The sequence below is a fragment of the Suricata suricatta genome, chromosome 4 (genome assembly GCF_006229205.1).
Source record: "Suricata suricatta isolate VVHF042 chromosome 4, meerkat_22Aug2017_6uvM2_HiC, whole genome shotgun sequence".
Classification (NCBI taxonomy): Eukaryota; Metazoa; Chordata; class Mammalia; order Carnivora; family Herpestidae; genus Suricata; species Suricata suricatta.
This window is the reverse complement of record NC_043703.1, coordinates 88553574-88575070: the sequence shown is the minus strand read 5'-3', so window position 1 is coordinate 88575070 and position 21497 is coordinate 88553574. Positions and strand designations below refer to the sequence as shown.

Here is a 21497-nt window from a genome sequence, read left to right as displayed (position 1 = left end):
ATCATCTGTGATGAAACCTGATTTTCAAATGTTACACAGGGCAGGGCACCCTCAAAGATTAGTCCCTCTAAGCTACAGCAAAAATCAACTCCAACATTTTCAGATAAGAGTTTTTTTTAAAGGCATCTTTGATTTAGAATGCTGCCTCCTAGAAATGGGCCACTCATTATTTCAGCTGCAGATGCAACAATATGGGACTAGGGAAGCCACTTCTAAGAAAAGAAGGATGGACAGAACTTGTAGTTTAGACAGACTGATTTAGAGGTGTTCCCTATGTGATAGCTTATAGTGAAAAACTCAACACCATCTATAATGTTTAACATCAGAAAAAGTAAATGATGGTACAGCCAGGAAATGGGATACTGTACAACCATTGAAATGATTACAAATCACTTATGACAGCATCATAATGGCAAATATAAGACACAAAATTACATATAGACCAGGATGGTTTTCAAAGTAAAAAGTGCAAAGAATTACCAAGAAAAATGTGGCAATAGGTCACAATGGTGGTGTTGAGGCTGTAATTTGTTTCCTCATTTTTCACATTTAAAAATTTTTATATAATCAAAACATATGTTATATAGTCAGAAAATTCTGTCCCTAACAATTCATTTATGTACTGATAAATACAACTTCTGCTTTTCCCCTTCTCAGCAAATAAGTTATTGTGCAAGTCAAAAAGTGATACATTTTCTCTATTCTAGGAAGGGTGGGTCTCTTGGAAAACTCCAAGAAAATTCATATGTACTCTGATTTTAAAAGAATTGTGTTTTACTATAAATGTATTCTCACTGGGGCAAGTAAGTATTACTTTACAGAGGTTTATTGCAAATATATTTGTTAAGAAATGTGATCTCCAGGGGCAACGTGAGTGGCTCAGGTGGTTAAGCATCCAACTTCAACTCAGGTCATGATCTCAGAGTTTGTGGGTTTGAGCCCCACATCGGGCTCTGTGCTGACAGCTTAGAGGCTGGAGCCTGCTTCAGATGCTGTGTCTCCCTCTCTCTGCTCCTCCCCTGCTCATCTCTCTCTGTCTCTCAAAAATAAACGTTACAAAAAAAAAAAGAAAAGAATATGATCTCCCATGTGAGTTCTTTAGCAGATTCTTTGCTGGCACTATTTTAATTTGCTAAAAATAAACAGACATGGTTTAAGACTATTCTTATTTATGAGATGAAAGAAAATTGTTTCTAAAAGAAGATAACTCTTCTTTAAAAATCTTTGAGTACAGTCTATTGTATTAGTTTCAGGTATACTGCATAGTGATTCAACCTGTGTTATGCTGTGCTCACAACTGGAGCTACCACGTGTCACCATAGTATCACAGTATTACAGTATCACTGACTGTCACTTTTTGACAATGCTATGCCCTATTCCCGTGACTTGCTCATTCTGTAACTGGAAGCCTGTATTTCCCACACACCCTCCTTCATCATTTTGCCCATCCCCCCACCTCCTCTTCTCTGACAACTGGTTTGTTTTCTGTATGTATAGGCCTGATCCTGCTTTTTGTTTATTTGTGGGTTTTTGTTTGTTTGCTCCAGACTCCACTTATGAGTGAAATTATATGGTATTTGTTTTTCTCAGTCTAACTTATTCCACTTAGCATAATAACCCTCTAGGTCCATCCATGTTGTCACTGAGAAGATCTCATTCTTTATGTGGGTATGTAATATTCCCTTGTGTGTACATACACCGTATCTTCCTCATTCATTTGTCTACTAGTGGACGCTTGAGTTGTTGCCATATCTTGGCTTTTGTAAATAATATTGCAATGAACATAGGGGTGCATATATAGTTTTGAATTAGTGTCTTCTTTTTTGGGGGGCAAATCCAAGCAGTGGCATTATTGGATCATACTGTATTTTTATTTTTAATTTTGGGGGGAACCCTCTTATTGTTTTACAGAGTGGCTGCACCAGTCAGCATTCCCTCCCACAGTGCACGAGAGTTCCTTCTTCTCCACATCCTCGCCAACACTGGTTATTTCTTGTCATTTTGCTTTCAGCTATTGTAACTGGTGGGAGGTAATGTCTCACTGCTCTGACTCACATTTCCCTAATGATTAGTGATGTATCTTTTTGTACATCTGTTGGGTATCTATAAGTCATCTTTGGAAAAATGTCTATTCAGGTCCTCTGACCATTTTTTAATCAAATTGCTTAGTTTTTTTGGTGGTGAATTATATAATTCTGTATGTATTTTAGATGCTAACCCCTTATCAGATATTCATGATTCTTTTAAGTATGGTAAACACTATCTCAAAGTGCTAAGTATCACACTACAGTATGAAAATGAACATTAAGTAACAACAAAAATATTACATGCTCATAAATGCAAAGAATTACTCAGAAATATTTGTATACGTTTTTTCATAGTCCCATTGCCAGACACAGTTTTACACATTTAAATTCCTCTTTAGAATCAGTTTAGAGTACCGAAATAAAATTAATAACATTATTACTATGCACCATTTCTGACCACTTTAAATAGAATTATTCCAGATGATTTTTGGCAGGTTCTAAAAACTGGATGGCACCCCCATGAGAACACATAACACAATTACAGAATTATATTCCATTCAGAGGATTACATTCAAATGTATCACTGACTATCTAGAGAACACACCCAAAACTGAGGAGAGGTAGAAGGAATCATCATTATTTAAAAAACAGGGAGGAAAGAGTCCTAAATTTTGTGAAATGAACATAAATTTTGAAAAACACAAAAGGGTTACACATTCTTCCATGGTCATCTAAAAGTAATCCAGGATCTGTAAAACCACTAAGCAGGGATAGTCACAGTCTGTCAAATTTATCATTTCAGCCAAACTGCTAGGTAACTGGCTAGCTTTCAGTCAAATCCTAAGGGACAGTTAGGAATAAGAACATGAAAACTAACTTTATATTTTGAGAGTTCCACATAAAAGTAATTTTAAAAAATTATACTAAATATATGTTCAGAAATACCAACAGAATTTAGCAAACACACTAGAGACTGATACTTTACCTGAAAACAACACACTCATTTGATTATTGAGCTGTAGGAAATATATTTTATAACCTAACATTTGGGACCTGCTGCCTCTTCACAGCTGTTTTACACACAAAAAAGCCATCATAAATCACACGTCATTAAGACGTGTATAACTGTAAGACCAAATAGATTTCAACAGTCACCAACCTTTCTACATTGACTGGCTTATCAAATTTGAACAAGATGTAGTCTCCGGCTATTGGTGTTATAGCCCAGAAGAAATCTTCCCCCATGTAAGTTTTCTCCAGTGTATGTCCTTGGTAGACCTTCAAAGAAGTGGATATCTCTGCAGGTGGGTTTACATGGATTTTAAGAAGTAATGGTTTCATGTAATCTTTATCCTAGGAGAAGAGACATGTATGCTATTAAACAACATATAGCTTATTTATACTTAAGAAGAAGAGCAATAACCATACCCTAAATAACAAACTATGTGCATGAGAAAAATAAAATTAAATCACCAACCGTGAGTTTCTGAATTTTTCCTGATAGAGAAGAATGCAGACCAACATGTTGAAAAAGGGAAGGTCTGAAGCGAATTCGTAGATTGGCTTTCTGTCTATCACAATGTTTCTAAATATTAAAAAAAAAAAATTAGCATCATATTGCAAAGGAAAGTCTTGTCTTCATCAGAAAAACCAGAAGTCCTTTAAAAGAATATTGAAAAGAAAGAGGCACCTCAGTAGCTCAGTTGGTTAAGTGTTCTACTTCGGCTCAGGTCATGGTCTCAAGGTTTCTGCGTTTAAGCCCTGCGTTCGGCTCTGTGCTGACAGCTCTGAGCGTGGAGCCTGCTTTGGATTCTGTGTTTCCCTCTCTCTCTGCCCTTCCTCTCTCACACTCTGTCTGTCTCTCAAAAATAAATAAACATCAAAAAATATTGACAAAATCCAACTTAATTTCATAATTCCAAGTCATATTTTTTAAGGGTCCTCTTTTACCTACATGATAAACAGATATGATATGGAAAAATTTAAAATAAGCACATCTAAGAAAAGAGTCGAGGATTTAATTTCAACCATATTTCAAGATATGTCAATGTAGAGTTGACTTTCTTTTTTTTAAGTTTATTTATTTTGAGAGAGAGAGAGAGAGAGAGCAAGCCGGGAAAGGGCAGAGAGAGGAAGAGAGAGAATCCCAAGCAGTCTCTGCACTGCCAATATGGAGCCTCACAGGGGGCTCGGTCCCACCGAACCATGAGATCATGACCTGAGCCAAAACCAAGAGCTGGATGCTTACAAACTGAGCCACCCAGGTGCACTGTAGTTTTGACTTTTAATATTAAAATGTACATACTCTAAGCTAGAAGTTTGGTTCGGATATACAGAATATCTTTAATTGGATAATATAATGAAGAATTTGCAAATAATAAAAGGCACATTTTGTTGCATCAAAATCATCTGAAAATGTGAGACAATAACTTGACCATAAGCAAGTACATGATATTTAAAGTTCTGCAAATTCAACTCAGCACAGTATTAGGACATTCGTGTTTCAAATCGAAGTGCCTCACAGCCCAGATTTCAGATTACACTCTGTCCTCACTGTTGGCCATGGTGTGGGAAACCCATAACGCCAGTAGGGCTCTCACTGTTAGGTCAGTACTTCAAGACAGTCCTGGCTATTTTGTTATGCTTTTATAAACTTTTTTCATTTCAGGGACTTTTACAAGTTCTGGACCAAGAACATACCGAAAAGACATGTTTGTATGTCTTTAGTTCATAAGACATTTCCACTTTGAGAGGCCTCCAATAATTTACTGGGTATTAAAATGCTACATTTTTCTCAAAAGGTTTTACTTCATTCCTATTAACACTAGAACAGAGGTAATACAACATTTTATTTACACAAATTCAACTACTCAAGTGAAAAGAAGAGGGATGGGACAGGATAGGAGAAGAGCAAGTGGTAGAAGGAGAGGGACAGAGAGGAAGAAGAAAACAACAGTGCCAGAGACTGAGCCCACCCAACAAGTGATGGACGCATCTGTGCCTGAAAAGGGAAAGTGGGTTGATAAACCTGTGGAAGAATGTGTGAGTGCTCTGACGGGTTTCCCAGACCACTGTCAGAGAGAGACTGTTCTGGAGGCCAGAACAGCTTCCCTGACATTCTAGAAGAAGCAAACTGAAGACTTATGGGCCACAGAAAAACATGGCTTAAGGAGGAGTGACAGAATAGATATAAAACTGTCCACAGGGCTGTGTGCTAAAATTTATAGATGATTTTAATTTTTACTATTGGAGATTTTCACCTCACAGACTCATTTTAGAACCTAGCCATAATTAGATAAAACTGCACAGGACCAATTAAATGCAGGTATAATGTGGGAGTAAAAAGATAACGTGATTTTATTTGTGTCCTACAATACAAAGTACTGTGAAGCACAAAGAAAATACAGGTCAGGACTTACATCATAAAAACAAACTGTTCAAATCAGTTTATATGTTAATCATTGTTGGAAAGTAGATACTTTGTATTTGGCTATGTCCTATGATTTGTTCTAAAAAAAAGTGATTTAAAAAAGAGAGAATGGCTTATATACCACAAGACAATGTCCTAAAAACTCACTGGCAGGTGGGATGAGCAAACCATTTGAGAGAATATAATAAGGTCATGAGGTCAAATTAAGTGTTTGTTAGAATGAATGCTAAGGCATCCCAATGAAGACACACCCATAATAAATATTTCCTATTACATGTCAAAATTGACTTACTCATTTTTAAGAATGTGTACTTGCATTTTATTTATGCTTACACCAAATAAATAAAAGGTTTTTTCTCCAGTGGTACAATTCAAACTGGACAAAGAAAACATATCTAATTGCTTTTTACAATAAGAACTCTATGGAAATAATGCGATATTTGAATAATAAAGCAAAAATCATCATTTAGTTACTTACCTGCTACCATAATCCCAAAGGTCATCATATTAGTATGAGCACTGGTTTCCTGCAAGTAATACACTAAACGGTACGTTTTTGACTTGCTATTTATTGTTTTGGTATAAAATATTACTTCTATTTTGTTCCTTATTTCCAGATGTATTGGGGTCTGATATTGTCCCCAAAGTATCTGAAAAAGGAACGATGACAGAGAGTATGAAGAAAGCTGAAGCAATACCCCTGGGACAGATATAAGACTGTCTACACCCAACAGTAACGGAACACCAGAGCCTAAAGACACTACTAGCATTAATCAGCCATTTAAAGAAGGGTGGGCTTCACTGATTTACCGGATTTTCCACTGTTACTTAAAAATCTGTCTAATTGAGGAACTTTCTGTCAGTTCAAAAAAGCAGGCAAGTGCTTCAAATGTTAAGTGAAAACACTGTTTTCATTCACCTATTTAACTGTTCATTTATAAAATCTGAAATTCCCTTTCACGGGATAACAGAAAAGAAGCCTCTTCCACAGTTAGAAGGTGGGGGAGGGACAATAAAGTGTCCCTCCAACTGAGAAAGGACAGAGTTTCATTCAAGGTAACTGACACGGCGGGGGGGGGGGGGGATTGGTGGGATGACAATCATATTGTGCAGTTATTCTCTGCAAAGTCTGCACCTCAGTCCCTAAGTTTTACTGTGAGGGGACATGCTGTAGTGAGCAAGGGCTGTCTAGGGAGGTCAATGGATGTGCGTGCACTAATTGACAGCTAACCTTTAATTAGACCTGTGGTGCCATCTGTGCGTGAGGAAGGGGAAAGACTATATAATCTCTAAGAGATACATGGGAAGCCAAAACAAGCCTATCCCCAGTCCAGCCTTAGCTGGCACTTCTAACCCATGTGTATTAATCACCATGGGGTCCTGAACACACAGCCCCAAGACAGGTCATGGAGTCAACGTGAGCACAATGAAGGGACAAAGATGGAGGCAGTGTGGTCAGCACTCCTACATCCACCCTCATAAGAAACTGACTTACTGCATCTTTTTCTGGGTTGCAGACTTTTACCCAGAGTATATGGTCCAAGAGCCAATCAATGGGTTTCTCCTTATAGAACATAAATATGAATTCCACAATCAGAGTGAGGTCTGGTGCTTGAAACATTTTACCTGAAAAAACATATTCAGTCAATACCTCTCATAAAGAAATCAAGCATCAAAATGGTAAAATTAATGAAACCTATACAACAAATAAAGCTTGTGGTCTCAAATATAAGTCACTATGAATAATTTCCCCACTTGTCTTATCAAAAGCAAACAAACTTGCTTTAGCTAAACCCTCTGAGTTGTCACAGAACTACTGAACTCCTGACATTCTCCATCCCAAATTTATCATACAAGTACTGGCTCAAAGGATTCAAGAAGCAAGTCAGAGATTTTCCCTTTGTGTCTTATCAGATTCTTCCCATTAGAAAAAAATAAACTTTAGGATCCTTTAGGTTTAGGTAAAAAAACAAAACTAAACTAAAAACCCAAACATTTAACCAAATAAATAATTGCAAAAAACAAGGCCTCCCAATTCTGTCTTCACTGAAACCTTCACAAAGATGCTTCTGACTCTTAAGTTTTGAGATAAATTATCAACAAGGCCAAAGGCCTAGCCTCTACTACAAGAAGTGAAATGTTATCCTCTCCATGTTTTTTAAAACCTATAAACTTCCTGCAATTCTTCAACTTTAAACATATTCTAGTTGTATAATTTAGGGATTTTAGTAAAAAAATTTTTTTCAATGGGTACCTTGTCTAGGAAAGTAACAAATGATTTACAAATGAATCGCTGTCAAGTACGACATCAAATACCAGGAATTGGCACTAGAAAACATTTAGTGTGGCATTCTATTTAAAAGAACCCCAATGCTGCAAAAGCACTGGGCCATAAACGGTGAGCTTACAGTGTCAAAGAAGAAACCAGAGATGCTCAGGACCACGGCTGGCTTTACATGTGTGCACAAGAAGCTACGAGAGCTGCCCATAAACTCTACAGCAAATAGTACAATCTTAAAAGTATCCAAATACTATTTCGGGTGACTTCTATCATTTTATACATGGAAGTTTACCTAAATTAAATTTCCTCAAAAGCAATCTATTTCCAGAGGAAAGACAGACAATTTGAAGGTAAAAGAAATTAGCTTAAGATTCCATGAGTCACAGTTATTTCTGAAAAGTAGATAAATCTGACACTTTTCTTACCAATGAAGCCCAGCTGGGAGAACTCCAGTATCATCCATTCCTCAGAAGAAAGTTGAAGTGCAAAATTTTTTATAGTGTTAAAGTAATTCTGTTTGACAATAATATCATCTTCAAGCTAAAGAAAGTTGAACAATCAGATTAATAAATCAGAAAGAGATGGAAAGGTTTAGTTAAAAGGACATTTCCTTATTATAAGAAAACTCAAGCATACTTTTATAATACAAGTCAAGAAAATAGTCAAAATGATGAAAATATAAATTTTATTAAGAGAAAATGAGGAAAATAAAGTGGAAGAGGCACATACTGCAAGTCACTAAACCACTCCCTTACTGTGGGAGAGTCACTCCATGAATTACTCTTTTCTGATCCTTTTTAAGCACCCAACATGATTTCACACTATCCTTTTTTACTTTCCAAATGAGAGGAATTTTTGTACGCCTTTAATTTTTTTTTTAATTTTTATGTAATACATGTACGAAGTCAAAGAAAAAGCCAGCAGCTTTTTCTCAACCCTGCTAGCTGAGGAAACCAAGTTAAAAGGTGGGTGTGCATCTATTTGCTACCTCCTGTATGGACAGACAGCACAAAAGGTCCATGAGCACTTGTGGTTCCCATCCACATGTACATTTTTATAAATAAGGTATATTATCAAACTGTCATTTGTCTCCTAATATATTATGAATATCTTTCCTAGCTGCATAATGTTCCGTGGTGTCAATGTGAAACCATTCAACTCTTCCCTGATCACAGACACACATCTAGCTTATTTCTCATTTTTTGCCAATCTAAACAATGATATAACAAATTTGCTTATATTCACATATTACTGCTTTTCATTTCTGTAAGATGGATTCCTAAAAGCTCACTGTTTCTATTTTTTTTAATGTTTATTTGTTTCTTTTGAGAGAGAGAACGCACAAGCGAGTAGGGGCGGAGAGAAAGAGGGAGAGAGAATCTCAAGCAGGCTCTGCACTAAGAGCTCAGGGCTGGATCCCACAAACCGTTAGCTCATGAGCAAAATCAAGAGTTGTATGTTTAACTGACGAGCCACCAGGTGCCCCTCACGTTTTGTATTTTAAAATTCTTTTCCAAATACTTAAGAAGCTATAGCAATCCGGCGCGCCCGTTAATCCCATATGGCCCCCAGCACCACGCATTGTTCACTCTTGGGACTTTTACCAATTCTCCTGGGAGCTGACAAAGAATAAAAGATCCCAAGTGCATGCAAAATTCCTCCCCAGAATCTCCTCTCATAAAAATTTTAAGTCACAGATGATTTTAATGACCTTAAGGTTTTTTTCCTTTTCTTAATGTCACGTTATCACTTCTAGTTACCTGTTAAGCAATTTTCACTTATTTTAGTATTTAGATTTTTCAGGTATTTAAGTCCTACAAGCTTTCTTCCTCCTATCTATGAAGAAACAGGAGTACTTGGACAGACGTGATAATGACTCACCAAATATTTATTGAGCTTCCACTGTGTTCCAGACATTATACTAAACCCAGGGAATACTACAGCAGGAATCAGGCAAGGCATGTTTTATCTTTAGGGAAGCTGGAGGGAACACCAGACAAACCCTACACTGGCATCTAACCTTTCTTTCTGAAAAGAAGAGTTGCCTACACTCAAACCTTAATATACTCATCTATACCCAAAGGAAAAATGCTCCCTAACATCAGGCAGTTCCAAATTTTTCCAGTAAGTAAATTAAAAAACAAGCATAAGACTACTTATTGTTTAAAAAAAATTTTTTTTAATATTTTATTTACTTGTGAGAGAGAGAGATGGTGTGAGCAAGGGAGGGTCAAAGAGAGAGGGAGATACAGAATCCAAAGACAAGTTCCAGGCTCTGAGCTAGCTGTCAGCACAGAGCCCGATGAGAGGCTTGAACCCACAAACCATGAAATCATGACCTGAGCCAAAGTCAGACACTTAACCAACTGAGCCACCCAGACACCCCATCATAAGACTACGTAAATGCATAGAGATGTAGATGAAATAGTCAAATGCCTATTTAAAATTCAGTACACTAATTTGTTACTATACATAAATTCATATTTTAAAAAAATTTTATTATATTTATTTTTGAGAGACACAAGAGAAGCAGAGCACAAGTGGGGGAGGGGCAGAGAGAGAATGAGACACAGAATCCAAAGCAGGTTCCAGGCTCCTAGCTTTCAGCACAGAGCCTGACATGGGGCTTGAACTCACAAACCATGAGATCATGACCTGAGCCAAAGTGGGGTACTTAACCGACTGAGCCACCCACGTGCCCCCATAAATTCACATTTTTACATTAAATCAGGAAAACTGCTTTGTTCCACTCTCACATCTCACCAAACAACTCCGCTTTTATTTCTGGGTTCTCTATTCTGTTTCATTGATCTGTGTGTCTATTTTGGGGCTTGTACCATACTGTTCTGATTACTATAGCTTTGTAGTATATCTTAAAACCAAGGATTGTGTTACCTCCAAATTTGCTCTTCTTTCTCAATATTGCTTTGGCTTTTCAGGGTCTTTTGTGGTTCCATACAAATTTCAGTATTATTTATTCTAGTTCTGAGAAAAATGAGAGAGTGAGCCCCATGCTGTGCTCTGCACTGACAGCGTGAAGCCTGCTTGGGATTTTCTCTCTTCCCCTCTCTGCTCCTCCCCTGCTTGGGTACACATGTTCTTTCTCTCTCAAAATAAATAAATATTAAAAAATAATAATACTGAGAGATCCTAAATACCTTTCACCCAGTCTTCCCCAATATAACATCCTCCAGTATAACTATACTACAATATCACAGTCAATAAATTGACTCTGATACAATTCGATGACCTTCCAGTTTTACATGCATTCAGGTTTGTGTGTGTGTTTGTGTATTTCGTTCCATGCCATTTTTGGGAGACAGAACAGTTCCATCATGAAGATTCTTGGGCTACCGCCACCCTTTGTATCTACAGCCACCTCCTCCCTTCTCCACTCCCAGCATCTGGTAACCAACAGTCCTGTTCTCCATCTCTACGATTCTGTCATTTCAAGAATGCCACATGAATGGAATCATACAGTATGCAACCTTTTAAGACTGGATTTTAAAGTCTCCATAATTAACCTGAGATCCCAGATGTGGTGTGTATCAATAGTTTCTTTTCATTATTTAGTATTCTGTGGTATAGATGTGACACAGTTTATTTAACAACCACCTGCTGAAGAACATGTGGATTGTTTCCAGATTTGGGCTATTATGAATAAAGTTGGAATGAGCCTTTATGTACAGGTTTTTTAGTGAACATATGTGCTTCTCTGACATCAGTGTTTTGTCAGGGCATGAACCATTCTTTAAAAAATCTTACATCTGAGGACACCTAGGGGGCTCAGGTGATTAAGTTTTGGACTTTGGCTCAGGTCATAATCTCATAGTTTATGAGTTCGAGCCCTGCATCAGGCTCTGCACTGACAGAATGGAGCCTGCTTGTGATTCTCTCTCTCTCTCTCTCTCTCTGCCCTTCTCCCATTCACCTTCTCTCTCAAAATAAACATTTAAAAAATAATAAAAAATCTTATATCTCACTGGTGATTAGTTTACAGAGGGAAGCTAAAAAAAAGATGCAAAATATTGTTTTTACAGTATGTAAATGCAGTATCAGAAAAAAGAATATCATGTATATTATATTTTTGCTTAAATTTTTTATTTTTTTATTTTTTAATTTAATTTTGTAATGTCTTTAAGAGACAGAGACAGAGAGTGAGCAGGGGAGGAGCAGAGAGAGAGGGAGACACAGATTCCAAAGCAGGCTCCAGGCTTTGAGCTGTCAGCACAGAGCCTGACGCGGGGCTCAAACTCACAAACTGCAAGATCATGACCTAACCCCAAGTCAGACACTTAACTGAGTCACCCAGGCGCTGCTTAAATTTTTTAAAAGTATAAAAAGAAATAAAAAATTAATGGTGGTTACCCATGGGGGAGGGAGGAAAGAGAGTGACCAGAACAGGGATAAAAGTGGGACTTCTGGGGTGCCTGGGTGGCCCAAGTGGTTAAGCATCCAACTCTTGATTGCAGCTCAGGTCATGATCTCACAGTTCATGAGTTCAAGCCCTGCATCAGGGCTCTGTGCTGACAGTGCAGAGCTTGCCTGGGATTTTCTCTCTCTCTCTCTCTCTCTCTCTCTCTCTCTCTCTCTGTCCCTCCCCAAATCGTAGTACTTTCTTTCTCTCGCAAAATAAATTAAATAAATACGTAAATAAATAAAAAATAAGTAAAGTGAGACTTGTGTGTATCTTAAAGTTACGACTTTCTAAGTTTTTTAGAACTCAAAAGGATGAAAAAAGCTAAAAACTGAATACAAAATGTAACAATTAAACCAAATTTCATTATTAATTTGGCAGCATGATCATATAGTATAAAGAATTATTTCCAATTACTTTAAAACATAGTATTTTGACAATGTATCCATATTATAACATATTCTAAGGTGGAGAGAAGCACAAAGAAAATTTAAATTGCATTCATCAGTCTAATAGTAGTGACAATAGTACCATTATTTTGCATTTCACATATACTATAGAATATTATCAGGATACTGTGATTAAAAACCAAGACTTTCAATGTAAAATAAATACATGTATAAATTCAAAAAAGTTAAGTAAAAACTCTAAAATCTTCATTTGATTTGGGAATATCAACATGTTTTTTTTCTTTTTTTATGTCTTTATTTTTTTAAATATTTTTAAAATTTATTTATTTTGAGAGCAAGAAAGAGAGAGAGACAGAAGAGAGAGAAGAGAAGAGAAGAGAAGAGAAGAGAAGAGAAGAGAAGAGAAGAGAAGAGAAGAGAAGAGAAGAGAACAGGAGCAGCGGAGGCGCAGAAAGAGAGGGAGACGACATAGAATCGGAAGCAGGCTCAGGCTCTGAGCTACTGGCATAGACCCCAGTGCAGAGCTTGAACCTGTGAGTAAGATCATGACCTGAGCCGAAGTCAGATGCTCAACCAACTGAGCCACCCAGGTGCCCCAATTTTATGTCTTTATTTTATTTTGAGAAAGGCAGAGAGTGAGCGGGGAAGGGGCAGAGAGAGAGACACACACAGAATCTGAAGCAGATTCCAGGCTCTGAGCTGTCAACACAGAGCCCAACATGGGGCTTGAACCCATGGACTGTGGGATCATGACCTAAGCTGAAGTTGGACTCTTAGACTGATCCACCCCAGCACCCCTGGAATATCAATATGAGCTTATAGAGTTTTCTCCTTAAAAATAAAATACTCTTTTCCTGGCTAAAAGTTTAGCCTGGAAGCAAAGACATCATAACAGCATTACGCATCTCAAGCACCTGGATTGTGGTCCTAAATACTATTTGCTTCTAAACAGAATAGGGCTCCTTAGAGAAATGGCTGATTGTAGATCTTACATAGGAAATGTGCAAATCTTGTGCCAGTCAGCAAAAAAATGATCAAAGATTGCTAGACTTACATTGAAGGAATACAAGAGCCAATTTGAAGAGATTCCCACCAGCTTATGATGTACCACTGTAAGCATCAATGTGAATAATGACTGCCAGGTCTGAGGCAAATCAAATATATTTGAAAAATCCAGGAGTTCATAACAATATTTTTTAAATGACTGCCACTGGAGATTTCTAGGGTATTTAACGAAGAGAAAGAATAGGCATTTATTCTGTCTTTCCTTTGTGAACTATTTTTCAAGGTAACCAAATAGTTGAGGAAAAGTTCTTTATAGATGAACACTGTCAACTTATAAGAACATTACAAATTACAGAACAGGAAAATTATCACTCAGCCATCTCTAATGAAGTAACTAATCTGGGAAAAATAATCAAAGAATGTGGAAATCACGGGAGGGGCTGCTGGGGAGCTTTATAAAGGACAGATGAGGCTGACACCACCACGCCCACTGATTAACATCAGCATCAATACGAGTTGGGCACCCAGACATTACGTGCCTTGTTACGTAATACAGCAGAATAACTCAGCGCCACCTAGGACGTGCCTGAATCACCCAACAGCGTTCCAGAAGACACAGTCTTCACTTCTACGTCGCCTCTGACACAGGACTTTATCTAAGTGTATGATTCTGTAACATGAAACTTCATGTCAAGCCATAAACATAACACTAGCACGGTGGCATGTGTGATGACCAAAGAATAAACTCTGATTCTTTTGCCTTTTTATTTTTTTTCAAGTGTTTATTTTTGAGAGAGAGAGATATAGCATGTGGGGGGAAGGGGACAGAAACAAAGGGGGATGGAGAATCTGAAGCAGGCTCTGTGTTTTCAGCAGTGAGCCCAACACTGGGCTCAAACTCATGTGCAATGAGATCATGACCTGAGCCAGAGTCATGACACTTAACCAACTGAGCCACACACTAGCCCAACTCTGATTTTTAAAAGCACTCTCTCAGAATCCTGGGCAGGGTATACCCCAGCATATGCAACCATGAAGTCACACACCTAGGATAATTATCAAGTCTGGGTTGAATCTCTTTCCTTCCCCATGCTAATTTTTCTCCAATTTTGCCAGGTGACTTCTATCCTTCACAAACATTCAAAACTAGTATTAAACTGAGAACTTCTCAGGCTAATGTGTTTTTCCTACCAGTACTTTTCTTTTTTCTAAGTTTATTTTATTTATTTGGGGAGAGACAGAGAGGGAGAACGTGCCTGCATGCACAGGGGAGGGGCAGAGAAGGAGGGAGGGAGAGAATCCGAAGCAGGCTCAGCACTGTCAGCGTGCCTCCAACTCACCAACCAGGAGATCATGACCTGAGCTGAAACCAAGAGTCAGATGCTTAACCTACTGAGAAACCCGAGGCCCCTTCCCACCAATACTTTGTAAATTATAATGAACTCACTGAGAGAATTCTATATAATATGAAATTATGTCAAGAATTCAACATAAAGTTATTCCTTCCTTTTTGAGGCATGATTTTTGGGAAAACTGGGTAATTTCAGGAATGTTCACTGGATTCATCTGTGACACAACTGAAACGTTAGAAACAATCTAAATGACCAATAGTAAAGTCACTTTGATGTCTGAATAATGATATTTCAATGAGATTAAAAATTATTCCAGTCTGTAATTACTGGCATGTAAAGATGTCTATAGTATGTCAAATGACAGTAAGACAGACTACGAGACAGTATATATGGTGATTGCTCTTGTGAAAAAGAGTTGTATTAAAGGAGTTAATATGTGTAAAGCCCAAGCTGTAAATAACAATGCATGGTACATGGTTTAAGTGTGCAATAAATGTTAGTTCACAGCTACTGTTGTTATCACACTATATATATACATATATATATATACATATATATATACACATATGTACATATACCCACACATATATTTATACACCCTGCTTAAAGGAAGTCTTCCTTACCCTCTTTCTTAACCCCATCCTTTCCTTAATTTCCTAAATGCTTACTTTTCCTATACTCCACACAAAAAAAGCTTTAAGATTCCATTCTCTCCTTAGAAATTTGAAATAAATTTTAAAAGCAATATAACTACACTTTTTAAAATTCACTCTATAAAGTTCTTGACCACAGTGTAAATATGTATTGGCCCTAGAACAAACAGCAAGTTTCCACTACAATACTAGGAGGTATGTTAAATAAAATGTTTTGAAGTTATTATTTTGAAATTAAAATAAGATTTCTCTAAGACATTTAAAGGAAATGTACTGATTTTAGGATTCTATGTTTTTACACTCCTAAGTCTCACATACTATTACATACAATGCTATATTCTGACCCTATCATCATTTACACTTCCCAGCCTGAGAACCAAAGGTTCCTGCACCTTTGAACACAGTGGCCCAAAATAAAATGTCAAAGGAGACAAAGTCTGTCCTCAGTAAGTCAGCCTCCCCATGTGACAGGGGGCTTTTCCTTCTTTCCTTCCCTCCCAAACCTCTGCCAGCAGCTGCAAACCATTTATTTCCTTTCTGATTCACGGACCCAGAGCCTCTTTTTACCATTCTCATCAATCAAAATATACTTCCAGGGAAGGATCTAATAAACTTTTTAACAAAAAAAAAAAAAAAAAAAAAGATAAGCATAGTGTGCAGTATCTGCATTTGAAAAAGGAATATGAAATTCCAATTGTAATGTCACTAAGAAGTAGGGGGTTTAGAAGAGCTTCCTAGAATTACTTAAGTTCTTGCCTACCTGACTAACTTAAAACCCACATCATAACACACTTATTCTTATCTTCAGTATAAATATATATTGTAGCATGCAAAAACCAAAACCAAAACCAAAAATAACCTATCCTACACTAAGACCAAGGGGAAAAAAAAACTATGAAAAATCCTTCTTTAAAATTTGCTAAGTAATTAAACCTTAATTCTTTTTAACAGTAGAGAGAGGGAGAATGAGAGCAGAGATGGAGGGATGGGAGAAAAAGAAAGAGATGAGTGACCTCCCCATCATCACACTGTTAACTGGAAAGTTAGTGTTTGGGCTGAACCAAAGAATGGAAATGCAGAGCCCACATTATCAGTGACTACTTTCTGCTCTATGATATATTATTAGCAACATACACATCTTAGAGGGTTTATGCTTTCAAAACTTCCTGTTTCAATGAACACATACTCTTAATATTACTTCCTCAAAAGTGTGAAAAACGTTAAAGCGGAAAAAATCATGCTTACCTGAATGTAATATATTCCCTTTTCCTGAGCATACATCATTAGAAAGCAATAATCTAGGTTCTGCTTTGTTCTCCATCTGAAATAAAAATTTTCAAAAGTAAGTTAGGAATCAGACTCAAATTTAGCAAAATAAGATTAGATGTAAACATTTTATAGTACATATTGTGTGTTGTGATACTTTATAATAATACACATACATTACATATACACAGTATACAATATACATATATGCAGATTATCTACCTATAGATACAAAAACACATACATACACATATATACACATGATATATCCATGTAGGAGAGCATGAAAGAGAGTTCACTTTTCTCTAATGAAGCCTTTACCAAACATATTCCCCAAAACATTAATCCTCAAGACATCCTGAGGAAAAATGGAATCTAATGTCAAGTAAATTTGGGAAGCACATATATTATCCTTCTGGAGACATATTAATATATTAGAGGCATTGAAATATCCAATAGTTAATACATCTGTTGGAAAAAAAAAAAAACTGGGGCACATGGATAGCTCAGTCGGTTCAACATCTGAGTCTTGACTTTGGCTAGAGTCATCAACCGTGAGGTTCATGAATTCAAGCCCTGCATCGGGGTCTATGCTGACAGCACAGAGCCTGTTTGGGATTCTTTCTCTCTCCCTCTCTCTCTGTCCCTCCCCTGCTGGTGTTCATGCGCACTCGCTCTCTCACGCTCTCTCTCTCAAAATAAATAAATAAACTTAAAAAAAACCTTTTTAGTCCAGTATTTTCCAAACTTCTTTGACCACAGGAGTTTTTTCAAATTTAACATTGTAATATCTCTGGAAATTGGTACTTCAGAAATTATACTTTGGGGATCACGCTTTGGTGACCAGGACTGTGCTTTGCATACAGGTGGAAATTAATAAGTACTGCACTGAGTGCTTAAAAAACCCAAAACATATTTTCAGTGAATTCCTGGTAGCCTGCAGAAACAGACTAATGTTGAATAAGGAAAGTGTTTGTAAAAACTAGTTAAGCTGTTTATAAGCTGTTTTGAATTTAATGAGATGACCTAAAAATTTTTACCAAATTCAACCCTAAATTTTTTAAACTAAAATTCTATTTATTGAGAGACAACCAAGTATGTGGACATATCTTTCAGAAAAATTCACTCAAGAAATACAATAAATCTCTTCCCAAAGCACTATATTTTTCCTTTTTTCTGCCTACAGAAAATCTAAAACCAATGTCAATGTCTTTTAGATTAAATTGTTTTTAATAACAGCACAATGTAAGTTTAAAGTCCTTCAGCTTTAGAAAGTCAGAGACAATAAAAAAATCCAGTTGACAAGTTATATTTATTGTAATATTCTGCAGAACAGTATTATTGTTTTTATCACTTTCACGGAATCAGTTCTCATTTATTTTGCATACAAACATGAGATTTCTATCTGAACTAGTTTTTGAATTGTATTGAAAACATTACAAAAAGGTATAACACCATAGAAAAGCAGCTGTAAAAGTTACTGAACATACCAAATTCAACCTCTCATCAGAATTTCCAATAAAAGAACCAAAATTCATTAGCTCTCACAAATTAGCTCAACCCTAAAATGTGCTCCGTGTCAATAAACGAGAGTTATATTTATCATGTATCATACTCACAAGGGTGGAGGATTGTTAACACAGGCTCACCTTACTCTTTCTTTAGAGTCTCCAAATGTCTCCTTTAAGTTGGTCAGGTCAGGATAATAGCTTTCAGGAGGTGATATTATTTCCACCAAGCCAGAACTGATTTCTTTAGAAAATCTACCATGAGAAAGGATAGGTGAGTTACTTAAGTTCTGTGGGATTTTATTTATCTTAACGCTCAACTTACTGTGTTTAACATAAAACACATCAGTAAGGTAAACTGTTACGGTCACATCACAGTGCTCAGTGAAGTAGCTCATCACTGATTTTCCTTGCCAGAAAATGCAAATTTTTCCAATACAAAAAGGTTTTGGGTTTTTTCTTTTTTAATAATGCTTTAAAAACAGTGTAAAGTGCTACTATCCTTAGAAATCCTGGGCCAACTGCATATGTTATATTCCTAAAAAGTATCAAAATTTTTAAAAATCAAATCAAGGTATTACAGAAAATAGAGAATTGAAGAAGAATAAACTATTGAATGTGTGTGTCTCTATATATTTATGAAAAAATCAGTTATTCAACTCTTAGTTATGAGTTATAAACTGTATGTCATTCTAAACTAGTCACTTCTCAGCTGGGAGCCATTCTGTTCCCCAAGCAGACACTGGGCAATGTGTGGAGGAATCTGGTTGTCCTAACTGTGGGTAGTACTACTGACATTTAGTGGGTGGACACCAGGGATGCCGCTACGCATCCTACAACGCACACAACAGTCCTCACAACAAAGAACTGTCTACCCCAAAATGTCATAGTGCCAAGGTTGAGAAAATCTGTTCCAAAGTTTTTATAAGCAGCTTCACTAACTCAAATCTAATTTCTTTCACATTTGCATTCTCCCTTAGTTTTTGCAAATCTCCACAAAATTCTTGTGGAACTACCTGCCTTCGCACGTATGTTCTTCATGCGTAAATGTACCTTTTTCTGGGCTTGGTTTTCCTATACACTGAGGACGAAGACAACTGACAAAATCACAGCATAAGCCCCAGAGACCCATCCACATGGTCTGTGGGAGGAGGGGCCAATAGTCATTGCCTTGTTCCTATATTTAAGGAGCCTATACTAAATTGTATTTATATAAAGGCTGCCAAGAAATTGAGCACTTGAGGAAAGAAATCTGACAAATGCACAATTCTGAACTCTGCATGTATTTTTTTAAATCTCTAGTTTTAGCATTTTGATGGACAAAGAAAGAGCCAGATTAAATATAGAGTTCACAAGTAACTGTTGCCTCTTTTTGTCTTTTTAAGTAAAAGATACATTTTCAGGGCAAAAACAGGTAAAATTAAGTGAAGAAACCCTTATCAAGACTAGTTTTATATCACTATTAAAACTATGAAGATAATATAAATACTAATATCTGAAACTTACTAAGCTTTCCATCTGTTAGTTGCCTAAGTGCCTTGCTCACAGTAAATTGTTACTCAATCTTTGCAGAATAGAACAGATTTGGCCATAATTTAGCACTGAGGTTTGAAACTGGTGCAAGACTATCTACCCTGATAGAAGTTTTTTCCTTGGTCAACGGACTCTCTCTATATTCACTGTCTTCAAGATTAAGAATTTACTGGGTAGGGTTACATATGCATAATATCCAAATCTTTTCTATATTGAAATACACTAATTTATCCATCATCAGAAAACTGGATATATATGCATCTACTTTATGATAAGGTTAAAGACCAATGATAGGTAACCCAATGAACAATGAACTCCACAGAGAAAGCAACTATAAAAAAAAAACATTTTCTTTTTATCATAAAGCCAAGAAGTAACAGTAACTAAAATATCATTTTCATATTTAACAACTTACTCTTTCTCCAGGTTGGCTACAACACTGTGTACATAATCACTATCTGTCTGGGAAAAAGAAAAAAAATGTACATATATTAATGTTTTTTAATTCTTATTAAACTTTTTGTTTAATGCTTTTATTTATTTTTGATACAGAGAGAGACAGAGCATGAGAGGGGGAGGGTCAGAGAGAGAAGGAGACACAGAACCGGAAGCAGGCTCCAGGCTCTGAGCTAGCTGTCAGCACAGAGCCTGACGCGGGGCTCGAACCCATGAATGTGAGATCTGACCTGAGCCGAAGTCAGAGGCTTAACTGACTGAGCCACCCAGGCACCCCTTATTAAACTCTTGATAACGAATTCAAATAAAAAATTACAACATTCAATGAAAGCACTGAATTAAATAATCAGATGGCTTATGGATTTGCATTTCTACTTTATTCTGCTTTATTGCACTATGATATATCACTGAGTACTTACTAATATAATAAGCAGATGTCAGTTTTATTACTTTCAATTGCCCTTGTTTAATTCAGTAGAAAAATCTGATTACAGAAATTATTTCTACCTCTTCTGAAATATTTGAACTAGAAGTAGTGAATAAATAACAGAATAAAAAACAGAGAAAGACTTTTCCACTTGAAATCATAAAACCTAGGTTAAGATTTCTCTGTAGATCCTAGCATGTATAATTGAAAGTCACTTCTGTGAGCCTCCCTTTCCTAACCCATTAATATAAAAGGCAGGAACAACCAGACGTGAAGTAACCGCTTGAGCTAACTCCATACACGAAAAATGAATGATCCAGTGAGGAAATGGGCAGAAGACCTGAATAGACACTTCTCCAAAGAGGTCATCCAGATGGCCAACAGGCACATGAAACGATGCTCAGCGTCACTCATCATCAGGGAAATTCAAATCAAAACCACACTGAGATACCACCTCACATCGGTCAGAGTCGCTAAAATGAACAAATCAAGAGACTATCGATGCTGGCGAGGATGTGGAGAAACAGGCACCCTCCTACACTGTTGGTGGGAATGTAAACTGGTGCAGCCGCTCTGGAAAACAGTGTGGAGGCTCCTCAAAAAACTATTGATAGAACTCCCCTATGACCCAGCAGTAGCACTGCTAGGGATTTACCCAAGGGATACAGAAGTCCTTATGCATAGGAGCACATGTACCCCAATGTTCATAGCAGCACTTTCTACAATAGCCAA

At 36.8% G+C, this 21497-nt stretch overlaps 1 protein-coding gene across 3 annotated transcripts in view; it reads right to left on the bottom strand.

Annotated features, from left to right (window-relative positions):
• Positions 1–21497, bottom strand: part of MGAT4A (alpha-1,3-mannosyl-glycoprotein 4-beta-N-acetylglucosaminyltransferase A) — a 115628-nt gene that overhangs the window by 16808 nt on the left and 77323 nt on the right. For all 3 annotated transcript variants that reach the window (XM_029937197.1, XM_029937195.1, XM_029937196.1), the window contains exons 6-12: positions 20298–20344; positions 18491–18604; positions 16821–16896; positions 8164–8278; positions 6953–7083; positions 3505–3612; positions 3187–3380 (exon numbers count right to left, since the gene is read on the bottom strand). In XM_029937197.1, coding sequence (XP_029793057.1) covers positions 3187–3380; positions 3505–3612; positions 6953–7083; positions 8164–8278; positions 16821–16896; positions 18491–18604; positions 20298–20344 — 785 coding nt within the window. The remainder of the gene's footprint in view (positions 1–3186; positions 3381–3504; positions 3613–6952; positions 7084–8163; positions 8279–16820; positions 16897–18490; positions 18605–20297; positions 20345–21497) is intronic.